The 15,196-nt window shown below is 41.3% G+C and overlaps 1 protein-coding gene across 1 annotated transcript in view; it reads left to right on the forward strand.

Annotated features, from left to right (window-relative positions):
- The window catches only part of TENM2 (teneurin transmembrane protein 2), a 1,009,006-nt gene that overhangs the window by 951,567 nt on the left and 42,243 nt on the right, over nt 1-15,196 (forward strand). The window contains exons 15-18 of the mRNA XM_036751277.1: nt 4,609-4,728; nt 7,595-7,856; nt 8,640-8,907; nt 11,212-11,355. Of these exons, the coding sequence (XP_036607172.1) occupies nt 4,609-4,728; nt 7,595-7,856; nt 8,640-8,907; nt 11,212-11,355 (794 nt within the window). The remainder of the gene's footprint in view (nt 1-4,608; nt 4,729-7,594; nt 7,857-8,639; nt 8,908-11,211; nt 11,356-15,196) is intronic.

Raw genomic sequence — 15,196 nt, forward strand, 5'->3', positions numbered from 1 at the left:
TCTTGGCACAGAGGTAGCCCCACTGAGGGCCCCCTGTCGTGGCCCATTAAGACTGTCTTCATTATTTGTGGTTAGGCAGGGCAGGTTGTCCCCAGGGTGGAGCCCTGCTCTCTACATAACCATTTGGCCTTCAACTCAAGAAGGGCAGATATCTGGAATGGGAAGTAGTAGAAACTGGGGAAACCAGCCTGCACATAGGTTTTCTGATCATTCTCATGAAATGTGTTTTTCAGGAAAGCTACAGAAATCAGATACTTAACCTTTCAAAATGGTCAGCTGCTTTTTATTTACCTATTTGTCTTGGAAGCATAGGGAGCTATTGTCAGTGTCATTATTTGGAATTTTATTTTCTTATTTATTCATTGTTCCAATCCGTTTCACTTCTGACATAATGCCATAAAGTCAGGTGTTTTTTTTTCTCCATAGCTTACTCTCTTTTGCTAATTTAAACTTTATGAATATTGTAAAATCAAATTCAGGATTAATTTCAAGATCCCACAAGCTGAGCTAGAACTCAGGACTCAGGATTCTTATCTGTATCATTGACTAGCAGTGTAATCTTGGACAAGTCACCTCAACCCAATCTATAAAATGGAGAGAATTCTTCCTTCTTCCTTTCTTACATAGAGGTTTTTAATATAAATGAGATGATTAATTAATGATAATAATAGCATTTACATAATAATGTAAGATTTGCAAAGCTCTTTACAAATATTATCTCATTTTATGCTTCCAATAGCCCTGAAAGGTAGATCCTATTATCATCTGCATTTCTCAGATGAGTAAACTGAGGCAGAGGTTAAGTGACTTGCCCAGGGTCAGATAACTAGTAAGTCTCCGAGGCTAGATTTGAACTTAGGTCCTTATGACTCCAAGTCCAGTGGTCTGTCTACTTTAAGGTTTGCTAAGCACTTTGCATATGTTATCTTATTTTTTTAAAAAAAAATCTTTAGGTTATTCAAAAGAAAGATATCAAAATGTAAGTTATCAATAGGATTTGTTCAATTTTTATTTACCCTGTGGTATTGAGCTCCTTAAAAAAAAAGCCTCTTCCTTAGCTGTTCTTTTAGTCCATTCCTTCTATTCAGCCAGTAAGTTTCTACTTTGTTTCCTTCAGTGGCTTTTGACTTTATAGTAGCATGGTGTGGTGCAAAGGGTGATGGATTTGGTCTGAAAGGTTCTTGCTTTAATTTCCGTTTCCATCATCTGCTACCTCTGTGACCTTGAGCAAGTCCCATACTCTGAGCTGGCACAGGATCCCAAACCCTCAACTCCAAATCCATTCTCATTGTTTAAGGTTGAAATAATTAAAGTGAATTCCAAGCACTCTGAGGTCAAAACATCATGAAATGTATTTTCTCCCTGGCATTTGCATCCTTATACTGAAATTTGCCTTTTAGGACTGAAGTGAGGTCCATATATTCTTGGATCTACATGTAGATATAATCAGCAGACTCTTGTTTTCCAAAAATATTTGATGTCCTAAAAATCTTTTTAGCAAGATTTTCATTATTTTTCTTCAGTTGTGTTTCTATAATGATCACAACACCAAGAGGTTTGCATTTGAAACCTCAGACCTATAAGGATAAATGCCTTAGTCAAATGTTTCTTTTCTTTGTTAAATCTTAATCTTGGGAAAGAGATTCAGCAGCAATTCCTAGCCAATGATGAAAGATAGTTGGAGGTAGACTGCAAGGGTGAGGATCACTGAGATCTCTCCTGAACCAATGACTTTCCATGTGACTTGTGTACAATGTGCCTATAATATGTATGTACCCACCTAGACTATGCTTAGAGATAGTTCTGGCAACAGTGGATCATTTCTTAGGGAACTTTCATTTGTTGTTTTTGTTCAGTCATATTGGACTCTTTGTGGTCCTGTTTCAGGTTTTCTTAGCAAAGATACTGGAGTGGTTTGCCATTTCTTTCTCCAGTTCATTTTTTACAGATGAGGAAACTGAGGCAAACAAGGTTAAGTGACTTGCCCAGGTTCAGAAAGCTAGTAAGTGTCTGAGGCCAGATTTGAACCAAGGAAGATGAGTCTTCCTGACTCTGGGACTGGCACTCTATCCACTGCACCACCTCACTGCCCTAAACAACTTTCATTATTCCTTCCCTTTTGGTTTCACCTTCATTACAATTTTTTCTTATTTAACATTTGTGATCAAAATAATCTTTTTATCTTCAAAAGTGAGCAGCTCATGAAAAAGGCACAGTTAGGTAGGAGGGTGATTCAGATGGCAGATAAGGCACCCCCAAAGTCTTGACGGGGCTACCAGTGGTCCCTCATCCTCAGAAAAAACTAATGTTGCTTTCAAGAAATAGATGACTGTGTCTGGAGCTGAAATAACAATGAATAGAACCACCAAAATTGAAATGATGCTTTGGGGTGGGGTGGGCAGTGTTTGGGCAGAGACACAAAATCACACAATCTTAGAGTCAGAAAAGACCTTTAGAGGTTACTTAGTCCCGCTCCTACTTGAAGTGTAATGCCCTTCTATAGTTTCCTTGGCATGTTTTGGTTCTGCTGCTTCTAGATATAGGTTGAAGTTCAGGACAACTGTGAATTTCAGTGCGTTATTATCTGACGAGTAATGAAGGACAATGCCAGGAGTAAAAACGGGAATTATTTTACGAATTCTAAGAAGGCGTTCCCCTAGATAATGGAGTATAAAAATAACTAAAATGCCTTGAATATAGCCCTATAATTTATATAGCAGATCTCACTATCTAGATAATGTGATAATTGTTACACATCAATAATCATAAATAGACATGAACTGTTAGGATGTCTTGCTGAATCTTATTCTGTAAATTGGCTGCTCAGAAAAAAAAAAGATAGAAAGCCAGAAATAATGAAGAATTAGAAAAACATGGCTTAGAAATCACATGAAACTCACTCTGTTTTATTTCTGTGGCTTTTATGAAAGTGTATGGTACCAAAACCTATTTGGAGAAGACCTATTAAAAAAGAAGACACATATGAAATGTGAATGCCTATGGATTTTGGTATCCCACTGGGGGTACTATTTATCATAGGGTTGTTAGCACACATTGCTGATTTTTAAAATAGTGTGTGGTCAGACCTAGAAGAAATCTGGATCCACCAAAGACAAGAAAGCTAGATTGCACAACAGGATTATTTTCACAAATTAGTTTTCTACTACCAGGAGACTCTACCAATGCAGTTGGAACAAGCTAAAAATGGGAATTCATTTGTTATTCAGCCAGTAGCAGACAATTAGAACTGTCAATGGGAGCATTCTAAACATTCCTGAGATACTAAAAAGGTCTGTAAAACAACAGTGGGGGTGTTGCTAATACAGAGAGAGGGGCTCCCAGACAGCATCCCTTCAGCTTTCTGGGGCACCGGGAATTGCAGGAATGAGCAGACTCCAAAATTCATGCAGACTTTGACATGGTTTTGGCAAAGAATGAGTCGACTCGATTCCCCAGTCCAGAAATTGGGATCCCATCCAGGAACCTTGAGGGTCGAGAATCTCTTTGCCTTTGCCAAATTGCCCAGCGCCTATGAAAGCCAAGGAGACAGCTGCGGACCTGTCTAATATTCTAGGGTCAGTTCAGAAATGAGCGTTCTTTATTATCCTACTTCTCTGTGAAGTCAAAAAAAACTTATGTGGGAGAAGAAAACTACCTTTCCCCTCATAGACTTTGAGAGGGACATTGAAACCTCTTCCCAGGTTCATGGGATTTTGTAATATTGCAGTCACTAAGTTGGAGGCTAGTGACAATGGTTGACATTCCAGTCATTGTTACTTAGAGACTGTCTCTTAGGGATTCTTCCCCTGACCTTGGGGAAAAAATCTGGGTGGGATTCCGAAGGCTCTCTCTGTCTCTCTCCCTGTGTATGTTTTGTATAGTAGTCAGATGACTTAAAGGGAAAAGAGAAAGAGAAAGACCTTGAAAGGAGATACATAACCAGAGGTAACCCAGAAACCATTCCATTTCCATGCCAATAGAAAAACCTTGGAGGAGGCAGAGAGAAATCACATGCACACACATGCTCTACCCCATCAAAAAACTCCATGTGCTTTTCCCAAACCCCTCCTCTCACTTCAGCCTCGAGGATAAGAATAACTGTTGCTCCCAATGCTACCTTCTTCTGGAGCCAAAAACACAAATGTGAAAAACAAATGAGAAACCAGATGGGGAGGCTCTCACCCATGTATAATGCTGCCTTGCTGCTCTCCCTGTGCCTGGCTGAGGCAGGGGTGTGAGTGAGTGCAAGAAGACTGAAACACAGGCCAAGCAAAAGTCAAGTCATGCCCAGACAGAGCGTCAAGGGCAAAGAGAAACAGGGTCTCACTTCTAGGTTGAATGGTGCAGAGATGCTGAAACCCAGGAGATTTTGGTCTTAAAGGCCAGAAAACCCCAACTGTTCTAGTCAGGGAAAGCAGCAAACTCTCCCTGTGCTTGCAACCTCATGCTTGCTGTTTGGTTCAAAGTGGTAAATCAGTGTTGAAATTCTTACCCTGTGACCCAAAGGTACTCAGGGTTGAGGACAATAGGTAGGCACACACCAGGACAAACAACACTGCTTTGGAATCCCACATGTAGCTAAAGCTTCCTTGTGTTCCTTTCTCCCAGCCTGGTATCTCTCATCCGAGGCCAAGTGGTGACTACAGATGGAACTCCCCTTGTCGGTGTCAACGTGTCGTTTGTCAAATATCCAAAGTACGGCTACACCATCACCCGCCAGGATGGCACGTAAGTGGCTCTGCGGAGCTCAAGGCCTGCTTAGGATGGGATGCCCGTGCCGGGGAACAGATGGTGCTATCTACTGGAACCATGTGGCACCCCCACACGGACTGTAGTCCCAGCCGGGCCAAGCCACCAGCAAGGCTCCAAAAAAGCTATTTTTTGCTTCACATGTTGAGTGCTAAGAGCACAAAGAAAAAAAAGGCCAACCTTTGGCAGGGCTGCAGAAAGCTGCCACCCCTTTCTCCCCCATGTCATGTCAAAGGCATCCGTGAGAGTGAGGCATGGGAGGGAAAAGGAAAGAAACTGTTATATAGTCCCTTGGAAACCAATTCCACCCATGTCTTAAAATGAAAGGCAGCACAGGGTGGCAAGGTAAGGAATGAATGAATCCACATGATAGCGTGCATCCTGTTGAGAACTCCTTTCCCTCCATCTGAGGCTTTTGATGATATGTTGTCTCTCCTATTTCTTTGGTGGGGTAGAATGTAATCAGAGGTGCCTAATTAAATACACTTAGAAGCCTTCCTGCTGAGTGAAGAAAGGAACCTTTCCCTATTACCGTCTGATTTGAAATGCTTACCAGTTCAGTCCATACCAAAATGAGAGTACTGTGGTTTCTTTAATCCATTGGACATGGAGCCATAATAAAATATCCTTGAAAAAGAAAATGTAAAAAGTTATTCAGCCTTGGACAATGATATGCTGCCAGATTCAATCCAGAATGCTCTAGGGGGAAGCATGATAGTCTTGGTGGGGAGAGGGATTTCAAATACCAGGTATGTCACTGTTCCCATGAGACCAGGGCCTAAGAAAGCAACTTATCATGAGATCTAGGTGTGCCTCACAGCCTAGGTTTCAAACTTTTTATTGGCTTTAGAAAGAAGATTCTTGCCAACACTTGACAAATCTTGCAAGTAATTTCAAAAACTACCCCCAAAAGACTTTCTTTCACCAACCAATGCCCAGAGTTTCCTATATCTGATGGCAAAAGGAGAACTGTTGATCTGTTGAAATTCTAAGTTTTCATTCAAATTCTCACTCTATTATAACCTATAATCTGACTTTTTTGAGGCCAAGCTCAAATTTTCTTCAGGCAAAGAGATCATGGGTTTAGATGGAATTATTTTCATAACTAGTCTAGCTTTTCACTAATAATAGCTGAGGGTTCTCTTTTGACCTAGAGATCCCACTGCTAGGCATATGCCCCAAGAAGGTCAGACAGAGAGAAAGGTCTATTCATCGTAGCACTTTCTTATGGCAACAAAGACCTGGAAACAAAATAGGTACATCTCATTTGGAGAATGGATCTCATTTTCCTCATCTGTAAAATAGAGCATCCATTAAGAGCATGCTGTTTGCCAGGACTAGCCACTGAATTTGCTCCCAACTCTAAGCCTATGAATATCTAAATAATGGTGATGTATGAATGTAATAGAATATGGTAGAGCCACGAGAAGTTACAAGTAGGAAGAATTCAGAGAAACATCAGAAGCTGTATATGAACTGATGCAAAATTAAGTTGGCAGAACCAAGGAAACCATTTTAACAATGGACGAAATAATATAAATGGAGAGAATGGTAAAATAAAGCTCAGTCAATCAGCAAGTGTTTATAGGTGCCTGCTATCAAGAAGCTGACATCATATTTGGGGAAAATAACATGCATATATATATATATACATGTATATAAAATATACAATATATAAAATAATATACAATTATTATATACAAGATAATATATTTAGGTAGAAAGCATTCTCAACTAGAAAGATCAGGAAAGGCTTCATGTAGAAGATGGCACTTGAACTGAACTTTGAAGGATACTAGGCATTCCTGGAACAGTGAGAAAGGAGAGGGCATTGCTGATGTGGGGATGGCCTATGCAAAGGCATAAAGATGGGAGGAGTGCCATGTATGAACAAGAGGCTAGTTTGGCTCAACATAGATCATGGTAAGGGAGAAAGTGTAGGTCTAGAAAGTAAGTTGAAGCCAAGAAATTGAGAGTTTTAAAAGCCAGAGGTAGTAGGGACTACTAGAATTTATTGAGTAGAGGACTGACAGAGTCAGACCTGTTCTTTAGGAATATCACTTTTGGGAGCTATGTGGTTTGGAGAATTCCATGTAATTGAAATTGCCAAGCCTAGTCCCCAGAAAAGAATTGAGAAACAGTGTCTTCCTTCCTTCAGTGCAGAAATGGGGAACCCAGGGTGTGGAATATTGCATATACTATCAACTCCCAGTTGATGTCTTGGTTGGTTTTGCTGAACCATGTTTTCTCTTTTCTTTTTTCTTTTTAAATCTTTGTTACTAGTGGAGGCTTAATGGTATGGTGGGAGGATTATAATTGGAAATTAACATAATGTAAAACAAAAAAATCAATAAAACTTTTCAAAAGGTTAAATGTCAATGGTGCCTAAGGGCCAAAATCCCAGAAGGGTCAGCAATCTTTAGGTTGCGTGCTCTAAGAAGCCTTTATAAATGTGGAACCACACAAGAGGGCTGCTGGACTCAGAATTAGGGCCTCTTCCTACTCTGTCCTGCCCTAGTCTCTTCCAGCTGTCTCCTGGCCTAAACATAGCACTGACCTTCTTAATGGTTTCTTAACCCTGTCTCCTAGGTACCCAAGGGGTGAATGTGCCTTGCATATAGTAGGAGCTAAATAAATGTTTGCTGAATTGATTTTAATTGGGTTAAATTGGAAAGAGACTAAGGAATAATTAGAAGAAAGTTACAATGAATGCCACCCTTTAACCTGGCATCATGAAAATTGAGCCTACTCTAGACAGAACTGATAACCCTATGTAAAGGTGATGATGAATTTTGATTTGCAAAGAAGTGCTGATCTTTTCTAAGTCGATTCTGTCTCTCCCTAGGTTTGACCTTATTGCCAATGGAGGTGCATCCCTGACCTTGCATTTTGAGCGAGCTCCTTTTATGAGCCAGGAGAGGACCGTGTGGCTTCCGTGGAACAGCTTCTATGCTATGGACACTCTCGTGATGAAAACAGAAGAGAATTCCATCCCCAGCTGTGACCTCAGTGGCTTTGTCCGGCCTGATCCTATCATCATTTCCTCCCCACTGTCCACCTTCTTCAGCGCTACCCCTGGGCGGAACCCCATCGTGCCTGAGACCCAGGTAGAAACAGCAAGGAACCGAGTCATCCTTCACAGCCCTGCCTAGCAACCCACATTCCAGGCCAGGGCCGATGCCCCTTCACTACGTCTCTCCTCCTTCCTAGCAGAGATTGCCAAATTGCCAGGGCTGGGGGACCAGGAGACACAATCCACCAAGGAGGCTCAAATCCAGGAGCTGGGATAAGTTTCTATCTGCTGGAGACTGAGCCTTGATTCCTGTCCCTTCACAGAGTCCCCAGATACCCTTTTGAGTCATCGGTGGTTTCTGTGCCTTTTAATAGACTAAAAATATCATACGTGTATGCAGCTCACCTGCAAATTGCTTTTTATTCCTGTTAGTCACAGAGATACATGGTAAGAGGCTCTTTAATGATCTACCTGGGTAATACTATCGAGGGTATATTACATGATTACATCCCTGTTGCTTTATACCGATTGTCAATGGAAGTTGCAGGTTCATATAATTACGGTCTCTTGCGGCCTCCTTGCACACAGCTAGCAATAAAGCTTGCTATTCATATTTACATCTTTTGCCAACAGTGTGATTTTTTAAAAAGAAACACAACAGTGACCAAGAATCATTAATTCAAAAATCACAACCTCAGCCCCATCACTCAACAGTGCAGGATACAGAATATTTTTTTTTTCCAGCCATGGAAAGTTGTAATACCAACAATACAAGGTCTGTCATTTGAATGAGCTAGTGATCAGGATGAACACAATGAGAGAAGCTCACCAGCCAGGCACCTTTGATACAGCATGTCTGCGCTGTGTTTCCCACCAGGTCCTCCATGAAGAAATCGAGATCCCCGGCTCCACTGTGAGGCTGTGCTATCTGAGCTCGAGGACGGCCGGGTATAAATCCCTGCTGAAGATCACCATGACTCAGTCCACCGTGCCTCTGAACCTAATTAAAGTTCACCTGATGGTAGCAGTGGAAGGGCATCTATTTCAGAAATCATTCCAGGCTTCCCCCAATTTGGCCTATACATTTATCTGGGATAAGACGGATGCTTATGGCCAGAGGGTGTATGGGCTTTCAGATGCTGTGGGTATGTTCTCTCTTTCCCAGGGTAACACTTTCAAAAACACAAGGGGGTGCGAGGATGAATTCAGAGAGAATAGTATATTGTGGACCTCAAGGCCCCATTCCACTTCCCCAAGGGAGCAAATCTGGTTAGGCTTTCTATGACTTTGAAATTTAATTTGCCGGCCCTTCCTCTTCACATCCCCTAAGCATAAGATGGAGTATCTTATAATACCTGGACTTTAAGGAAGGTACTATGAGGATTCAAACATGCTTGTATGATTTATTTTCCTACTTCTGAAAGCTTCTTTAGGATCATGCTGAATCTAGAAAACTATCATAACTTCACCAAAAGCCTTGATATCTCTGAAAATGTTGAAAATTTTTCATCACAACGAGTAAGACTTTTCCATTTTCGGTGAAGGCGTGCCATGGTCCAAGTAATACACAATACCTCAAAAAATTTACATTTGGTTTTAAAGGCCATCACACAGTTTTTAAAGTAGCAAGTTAACCTGAATGAACTATCAGTATATCAATAGGAAGCAGTGTAGTGTAATAGTTAGAGAGTGTGGTGCAGAAACTAGAAAGACCTAGGTTCGAGTCCCATCTCTGACATCTACTGGCTGTGACCCCGGACAAGTTGCTTACCGTCTTAAATGCTCTAGACAATTCTCTATTATAAACTGTGGAGAAGATGCCAGTATACATTGGTAGAGGTAACTTCCTCACCTGGCAATACCTTACATCAATGAAGTCTTGGGTCTGGTCACTATCCTAGTTCAATGGTAAAATGAACCTTTATTGCCCAAAGATACTCCAGCTGAAGGTGAGGAGAGAAATGCTAACAGACAAGCAAAAGTTATTTTAGGATTAAGGATATAACTCAGATAATCTCCGAAGAGGCTAATTCATCTAGATAGAATTGAGCTTTTTGCAATATTAAAAAATAACTCCCATTTCAATAGTATTACAAGCCACTTTCCCTCACAGTAACCTTGTGATGTAAATATTGCAAACAGTATTATCCCCGTTTTTATAGATGAGGAAACAGGCCCATAGAGTTTCAGTGACTTGTTCCTGTTTACATATTTAATAAATGTCAGAGCTGGGATTTCAGCCAGATCTCCTGACTCTGAGCCTAGCATTCTTTCTACTGGACCATACTACCTCGTGGTGATAACAGTGTCATATAGCTCTATGGTACGTTTCTAATTAAGAATTTTAAAATCTCTAACATTATTTATATCATTCATTCTCTCCTCATTCCATGAAGGTAGGGAGGAGTTTATTCTCCCCTTTTATAAGTAGAGAAATGGGCAGCTGGGTGGTGAAGTGGATAGAGCACTGGCCCTGGAGTCAGAAGGACCTGAGTGAGTTCAAATCTGGCCTCAGATACTTACTAGTGTATGACCCTAGGCAAGTCACTTGACCCTGATTGCCTCCAAAGAAATAAAAAATAAAAAAAAATAAGTTGAGAAAATGAGATCCAGAAACAATAATAAGCTAGCAATAGACCCAAGACTAACACTCAGATCTCTTTTCTCCCATCCCACAGATCTTTCACTAATCTATACAGATAAACAACAATCATTTATAGAGCAGAAGTCAGTCCTGGTTTGCTTACCTAGAGCACCTCCTATGGAGCTGGGCATGTCCTCTGGCTCATTGCCATATTACACAAGTCTTAGGTGGTGTCCTAGTATAGCAAATTGGAGTTTCCCCCAACCACCCGCATTCTATTTTAAATACCCTTTTGTTCTTCCCTGAATTTTCACTGATTTGAAGGCTTTCTGTGCCCCAGTGCCTGCCTCTCCTGGCACTCTATGGGATCCTGAGTGAGTGGATAAAGTGTATTAACTAACACAAGCTGTTGCCCCTAGAATCTCCTTGTAAATGAGCTGCTATGTTTCCAAGGGTTTTTCTCCTGGTGAGTGAAAATAAATAACACAAAATATAATAAATACATGCAGGGAACAGCAGGCTGAGGTACGTGGTCTCCTGTCCTACCATAAAGAAGAGTTTTATTAGGTTTTTAAATGATTCATCTACTCCCTCCACGTCAGTAGGGTCATTTTGTGAAGCCAGTTGTTCACTTGAAAGGTCTTCCAGTCCCCACAGAGCACTGCTGTGTAAAGTTTCCAGGTTGATTCCAGCCTGGAAATCTGAATTTAATATTGTGGAATCAAAGAAAAAGGCATTCAGCCCTCCTCCTTGAGTGAGTTTTTGAGCCAAGTCTTTATTACAGAGAATACAGTCTATGCATTCTTGTCAGACAGTTAAGAAGTAATCAAGCTGTTTTCTCTCTCTTTTTTCTTCTCTTTTTCAGTCTCTGTTGGGTTTGAATATGAGACCTGCCCTAGCCTAATTCTCTGGGAGAAAAGGACCGCATTACTTCAAGGATTTGAGTTGGACCCTTCCAATCTGGGGGGTTGGTCTCTGGACAAGCATCACATACTAAATGTCAAAAGTGGTACGTTCATTAACTACATCATGGTACAGCAGAAAGAGTACTGGCTATGGAGTCCAGAGGCCCTAGGTTCAAATATACTTAATAATTCCCTTTACAGAGAATATTTTGTGTCAGGTTAGTCTATCTATTCCCCCAAATGCTGGGGTCAGCCCCAAAATTCTACTGAGGGCCTGATCCTGATGTAAAAAGTCATGAGGAGACGCTTCCAAAGGATTGACATGGATAACTTGTGCTGTGCTCTTCCTTTCCTTCCCCTTCCCTTAATATAGCTTATACATATAAAAGGTATTTTTAAAAATAATTAAGCTTTAATAGATTAAACTGGCACTAAAACTTTTAGGACACCCTCTATAGAGCAAAAAAAAATTGATTCACTAGTGTGCTAGAGGAATGCTTCAGTTGTGGTCAATTTAATTAAGAGTTAAGCAGAAATTTTTTTGTTGTTTTTTTGATCCTTGCTGCTGTATTTCTTTTAAAAAAATTATTCTGTTTTTCTACCTTAATAAGCATACTTACAGTCTAATCATGGATCTTTTGAAGTGTTGAAGCAAGATGTAAGTGCAGAATGCTGTAGTAAACTTAAAGAGATCTTTATTTGATGATCAAAAGGTTGTAGATGTCCCCTCAGTGGAAGAATTCAAGTAGAGACTAGTTGCCTACTTTCCTGGGATAGTATAGAGGCTTCCCCTTCAGGTATGGAACCAGTATGAGCTAAGTTGCCTCTGAGGTACCATCTCACTCAGAGTGAGTGCTTCTTTGATTCTGTGAAGAATAATGTCGAATTACCGTTACACAGACCAGTGACCATAGGAGAGGATGAATCATGCACATTTTTGTAGGGCACTTCCAATCATGGATTCAGTTCGATTCAACAAAAATTTATCAGATGTCTTCTATGTACCAAACACTGTATGTGCTGGAAATACAAAGACAAAAGCAAAACAGGAACGGCACCAAAGGAGATAACATTCTAAAGGAGAAGTTGTGGTGCACACATTGGTGTGAATCAATAGTCTAGTTCCTTGGTGCTCATTTATCTCAAAGGAGTAGAAAGATTTTGCAACTAGGTCATGGCCTTGCCACCACTAATCTCTTCCTCTGGCATACCTGAGGCATGTTCCCCTCAGGAGCAGGGACTGTGAATAATGCCTTACTGGATCTAGAGTTTGGTGCTCCTACTTCAAGGCACCAAGAAAGAAAAAGATGAGAATTTTCAAATACAGACAGGTCATGGAAGTATCTGCTGCTTCTAGCAGTGCTATCAGGGCCTGATTTAGCCATTGGTAGTTCTCTGTCCTATCTGAGGCAATTAGTCAGTAAGTATTTATTAAGTACCTGCTTTTTGCCAGACCAGAGGCAAAGGACAATTCTTCCCCTCAAGGATCAAGAGTACAATCTAATGGGAAAGACAACATGCAAATAAATACATACAAACAGGCTATATAAGGGACAAATATATACTGGAAATAATTAGCAGAGGGAAGGCACTAGGATTCAGAGGGGTTGGGAAAGGCTTCCTGTAAAAGATGAGATTTTAGTTGGGGCTTAAAGGAAGCCAGGGAAATTTGTAGGTAGAGCATTCCAGGCATAGGGGACAGTCAGAGAAAATGCCCAAGAGCCAGGAGATGGAGTGCCCTGTTCATGAATCAGCAAGAAGGCCAGTGTCACTTGATCAAAGAGTATGTGGTAGGGAATAAGGTGTAAAACTAGAAAGATAGGCTGGGGCTAGGTTATGAGGGGCTTTGAATGCCAAACAGAGGTTTTTGTATTTCCTCCTGGAAGTGATAAGGAACCACTGGAGTTTATTGAGTAGGAAGGTGGTGTATGGGGTGGGGGAGCACTGACATCATCAGGCCTTCACTTTAGGAAAATCACTTTGGTAACTGGATGAATTGGAGTGGGGAGACACTTGAGGCAGGCAGACCCACCAGCCAGCTATTGCAATAGTCCAGCCATGAGGTGATAAGAGCCTGCATTAGAGCCATGGCAGTATCAAAAAGGGCATATTTGAGTGGTGTTGCAAAGGTAAAATCAACAGGCTTAGGCAACGGATTGGAGACGAGGGGTGAGAGATAGTGAGGAATCTAGGATGACTCCTAGGTTACGAGCCTGAGGGACTGGGAAGATGGTGTTGCCCTCTAATATAATAGGGAAAGTAGGAGGAGGGGAGGGTTTCAGGGGGAAGATAATGAGTTCAGCTTTGGACATGTTGAGTTTAAGATGTCTAATGGACATCTACTTCATTAGAGGTCAGCAGAGAGGTTGGGGCAGAATAGCTAGATTTGAAAATTATGAGCATATAGAGATGATAATTAAATCTATGGGAGTTGCTGAGATCACCAAGTGAAGTAGTGTCAAGGGAGAAGAAAAAAGGGCCCAGAACTCAGAGGGATGCCTATGGTTAGAGAGTAGGAACTGGATGAGGATCCAACAAAAGAGGTTGAGAAGGAGAGGTCAGATAGGTAAGAGAAGAACCAGAAGAGAGTGGTTTCCTGAAAACCTAAATAACCATCAAGGAGAAGGTAATCAACAGTGGAAAGTGGTCAAGGAGAATGGGGATTGGGAAAAGGCCATTGGATTTGACAACCTAAGAGATCATTGGTAACTTTGGAGAGAAAAGTTTCAATGGAATGATAAGGTTGGAAGCTAGATGGTAAAGAGTAAGAAGAGAATGAGAGGAGAGAAAGTATACTTTTCTTACCTAAGTAGAGGTAGGGATATTTGGGCCAAATTTGACCTTGATACTACTAGTATCTCTCTGGTAAGCCTGAGTTTTGTTTCGCCTAAGAATAGAGGTAGAAATTTCCAAACATAGCTTGGGCACATGACTATTAGTCTCGTCATTAGGCCAGCAATAGTGGTCAGTGTTCAAAGGAAGAGTCTGAGTCAAGGGTAGAAGTTATTCAGGGAGCTAAAGATGGGTCCTGAAGGTAGTAGATGGCAGTGGTGATGGGGGAGGGCAATAGGTGATGTGGCACCTTCAAGCAAGAGCCAAGTTTCCATGAGTGAATGAATGAATGAAAAAAAGAAAGAAAAAGTATTTATTAAGAATTTATAATGTGTCAGGCACTGTGCTGTTTTGGGGATACAAATGTAAAGGTGAAGCAGTCCTTCCCCTCACGGTGCTTAAATTCTAATAGGGAGCGATAACACATACAGCAAGTATTAACCTGGGAAGGGTATCGTGGTCTGGGAAGTCACAGAGATAGTGAAATTGCTTGCCATTCTCTTGAGCAATTGGTACGGGAAAAGGCAAGAAAATGATCTAGAATGAAGGAGAGATTACCCACACTTGGATAGGGATTCCCCAATGTACAACAGAAAGAGACCATACAAGGGAAAACTAGGAAAGAGCAGGGGAATGGGGTGAATGTGGTTCAAGTAGTTGTTGCTGGGTCATTTCAGCCACGTCTGACTCTTTGTGACCCCATTTGAGGTCTTCTTGGCAAAGATACTGGAGTGGTTTGTCATTTCCTTCTCTCACTCATTTAAAGATGAGGAAACTAAGGTAAACAGGATCAAGTGACTTGCCCAGGGTCACACAGCCAGTAAGTGTCTGAGACCAGATTTGTACTCAGGAAGGTGAGTCGTCCTGACTCCAGGCCAGGCACTCTATCCACTGCACCACCTAACTACCCAGGGATCAAGCAGAGTTGTGGTTTATTACAGGTGACAGGTTTATGCCTGGAAGTGGCTGACATGAATAACAGAGATTCAGAAAGCTTCAAGTTAGGAGGCAGAATAGGGGCATGCACTGGAGACATGGAGTAAGATGAACAAAACAGGCATGCAGGATGGGGAATAAAACATAGTTCTACTTGTATACACTGCTGTCATGCAC

Source organism: Trichosurus vulpecula, chromosome 3 (assembly GCF_011100635.1).
Source record: "Trichosurus vulpecula isolate mTriVul1 chromosome 3, mTriVul1.pri, whole genome shotgun sequence".
Taxonomy (NCBI): domain Eukaryota; kingdom Metazoa; phylum Chordata; class Mammalia; order Diprotodontia; family Phalangeridae; genus Trichosurus; species Trichosurus vulpecula.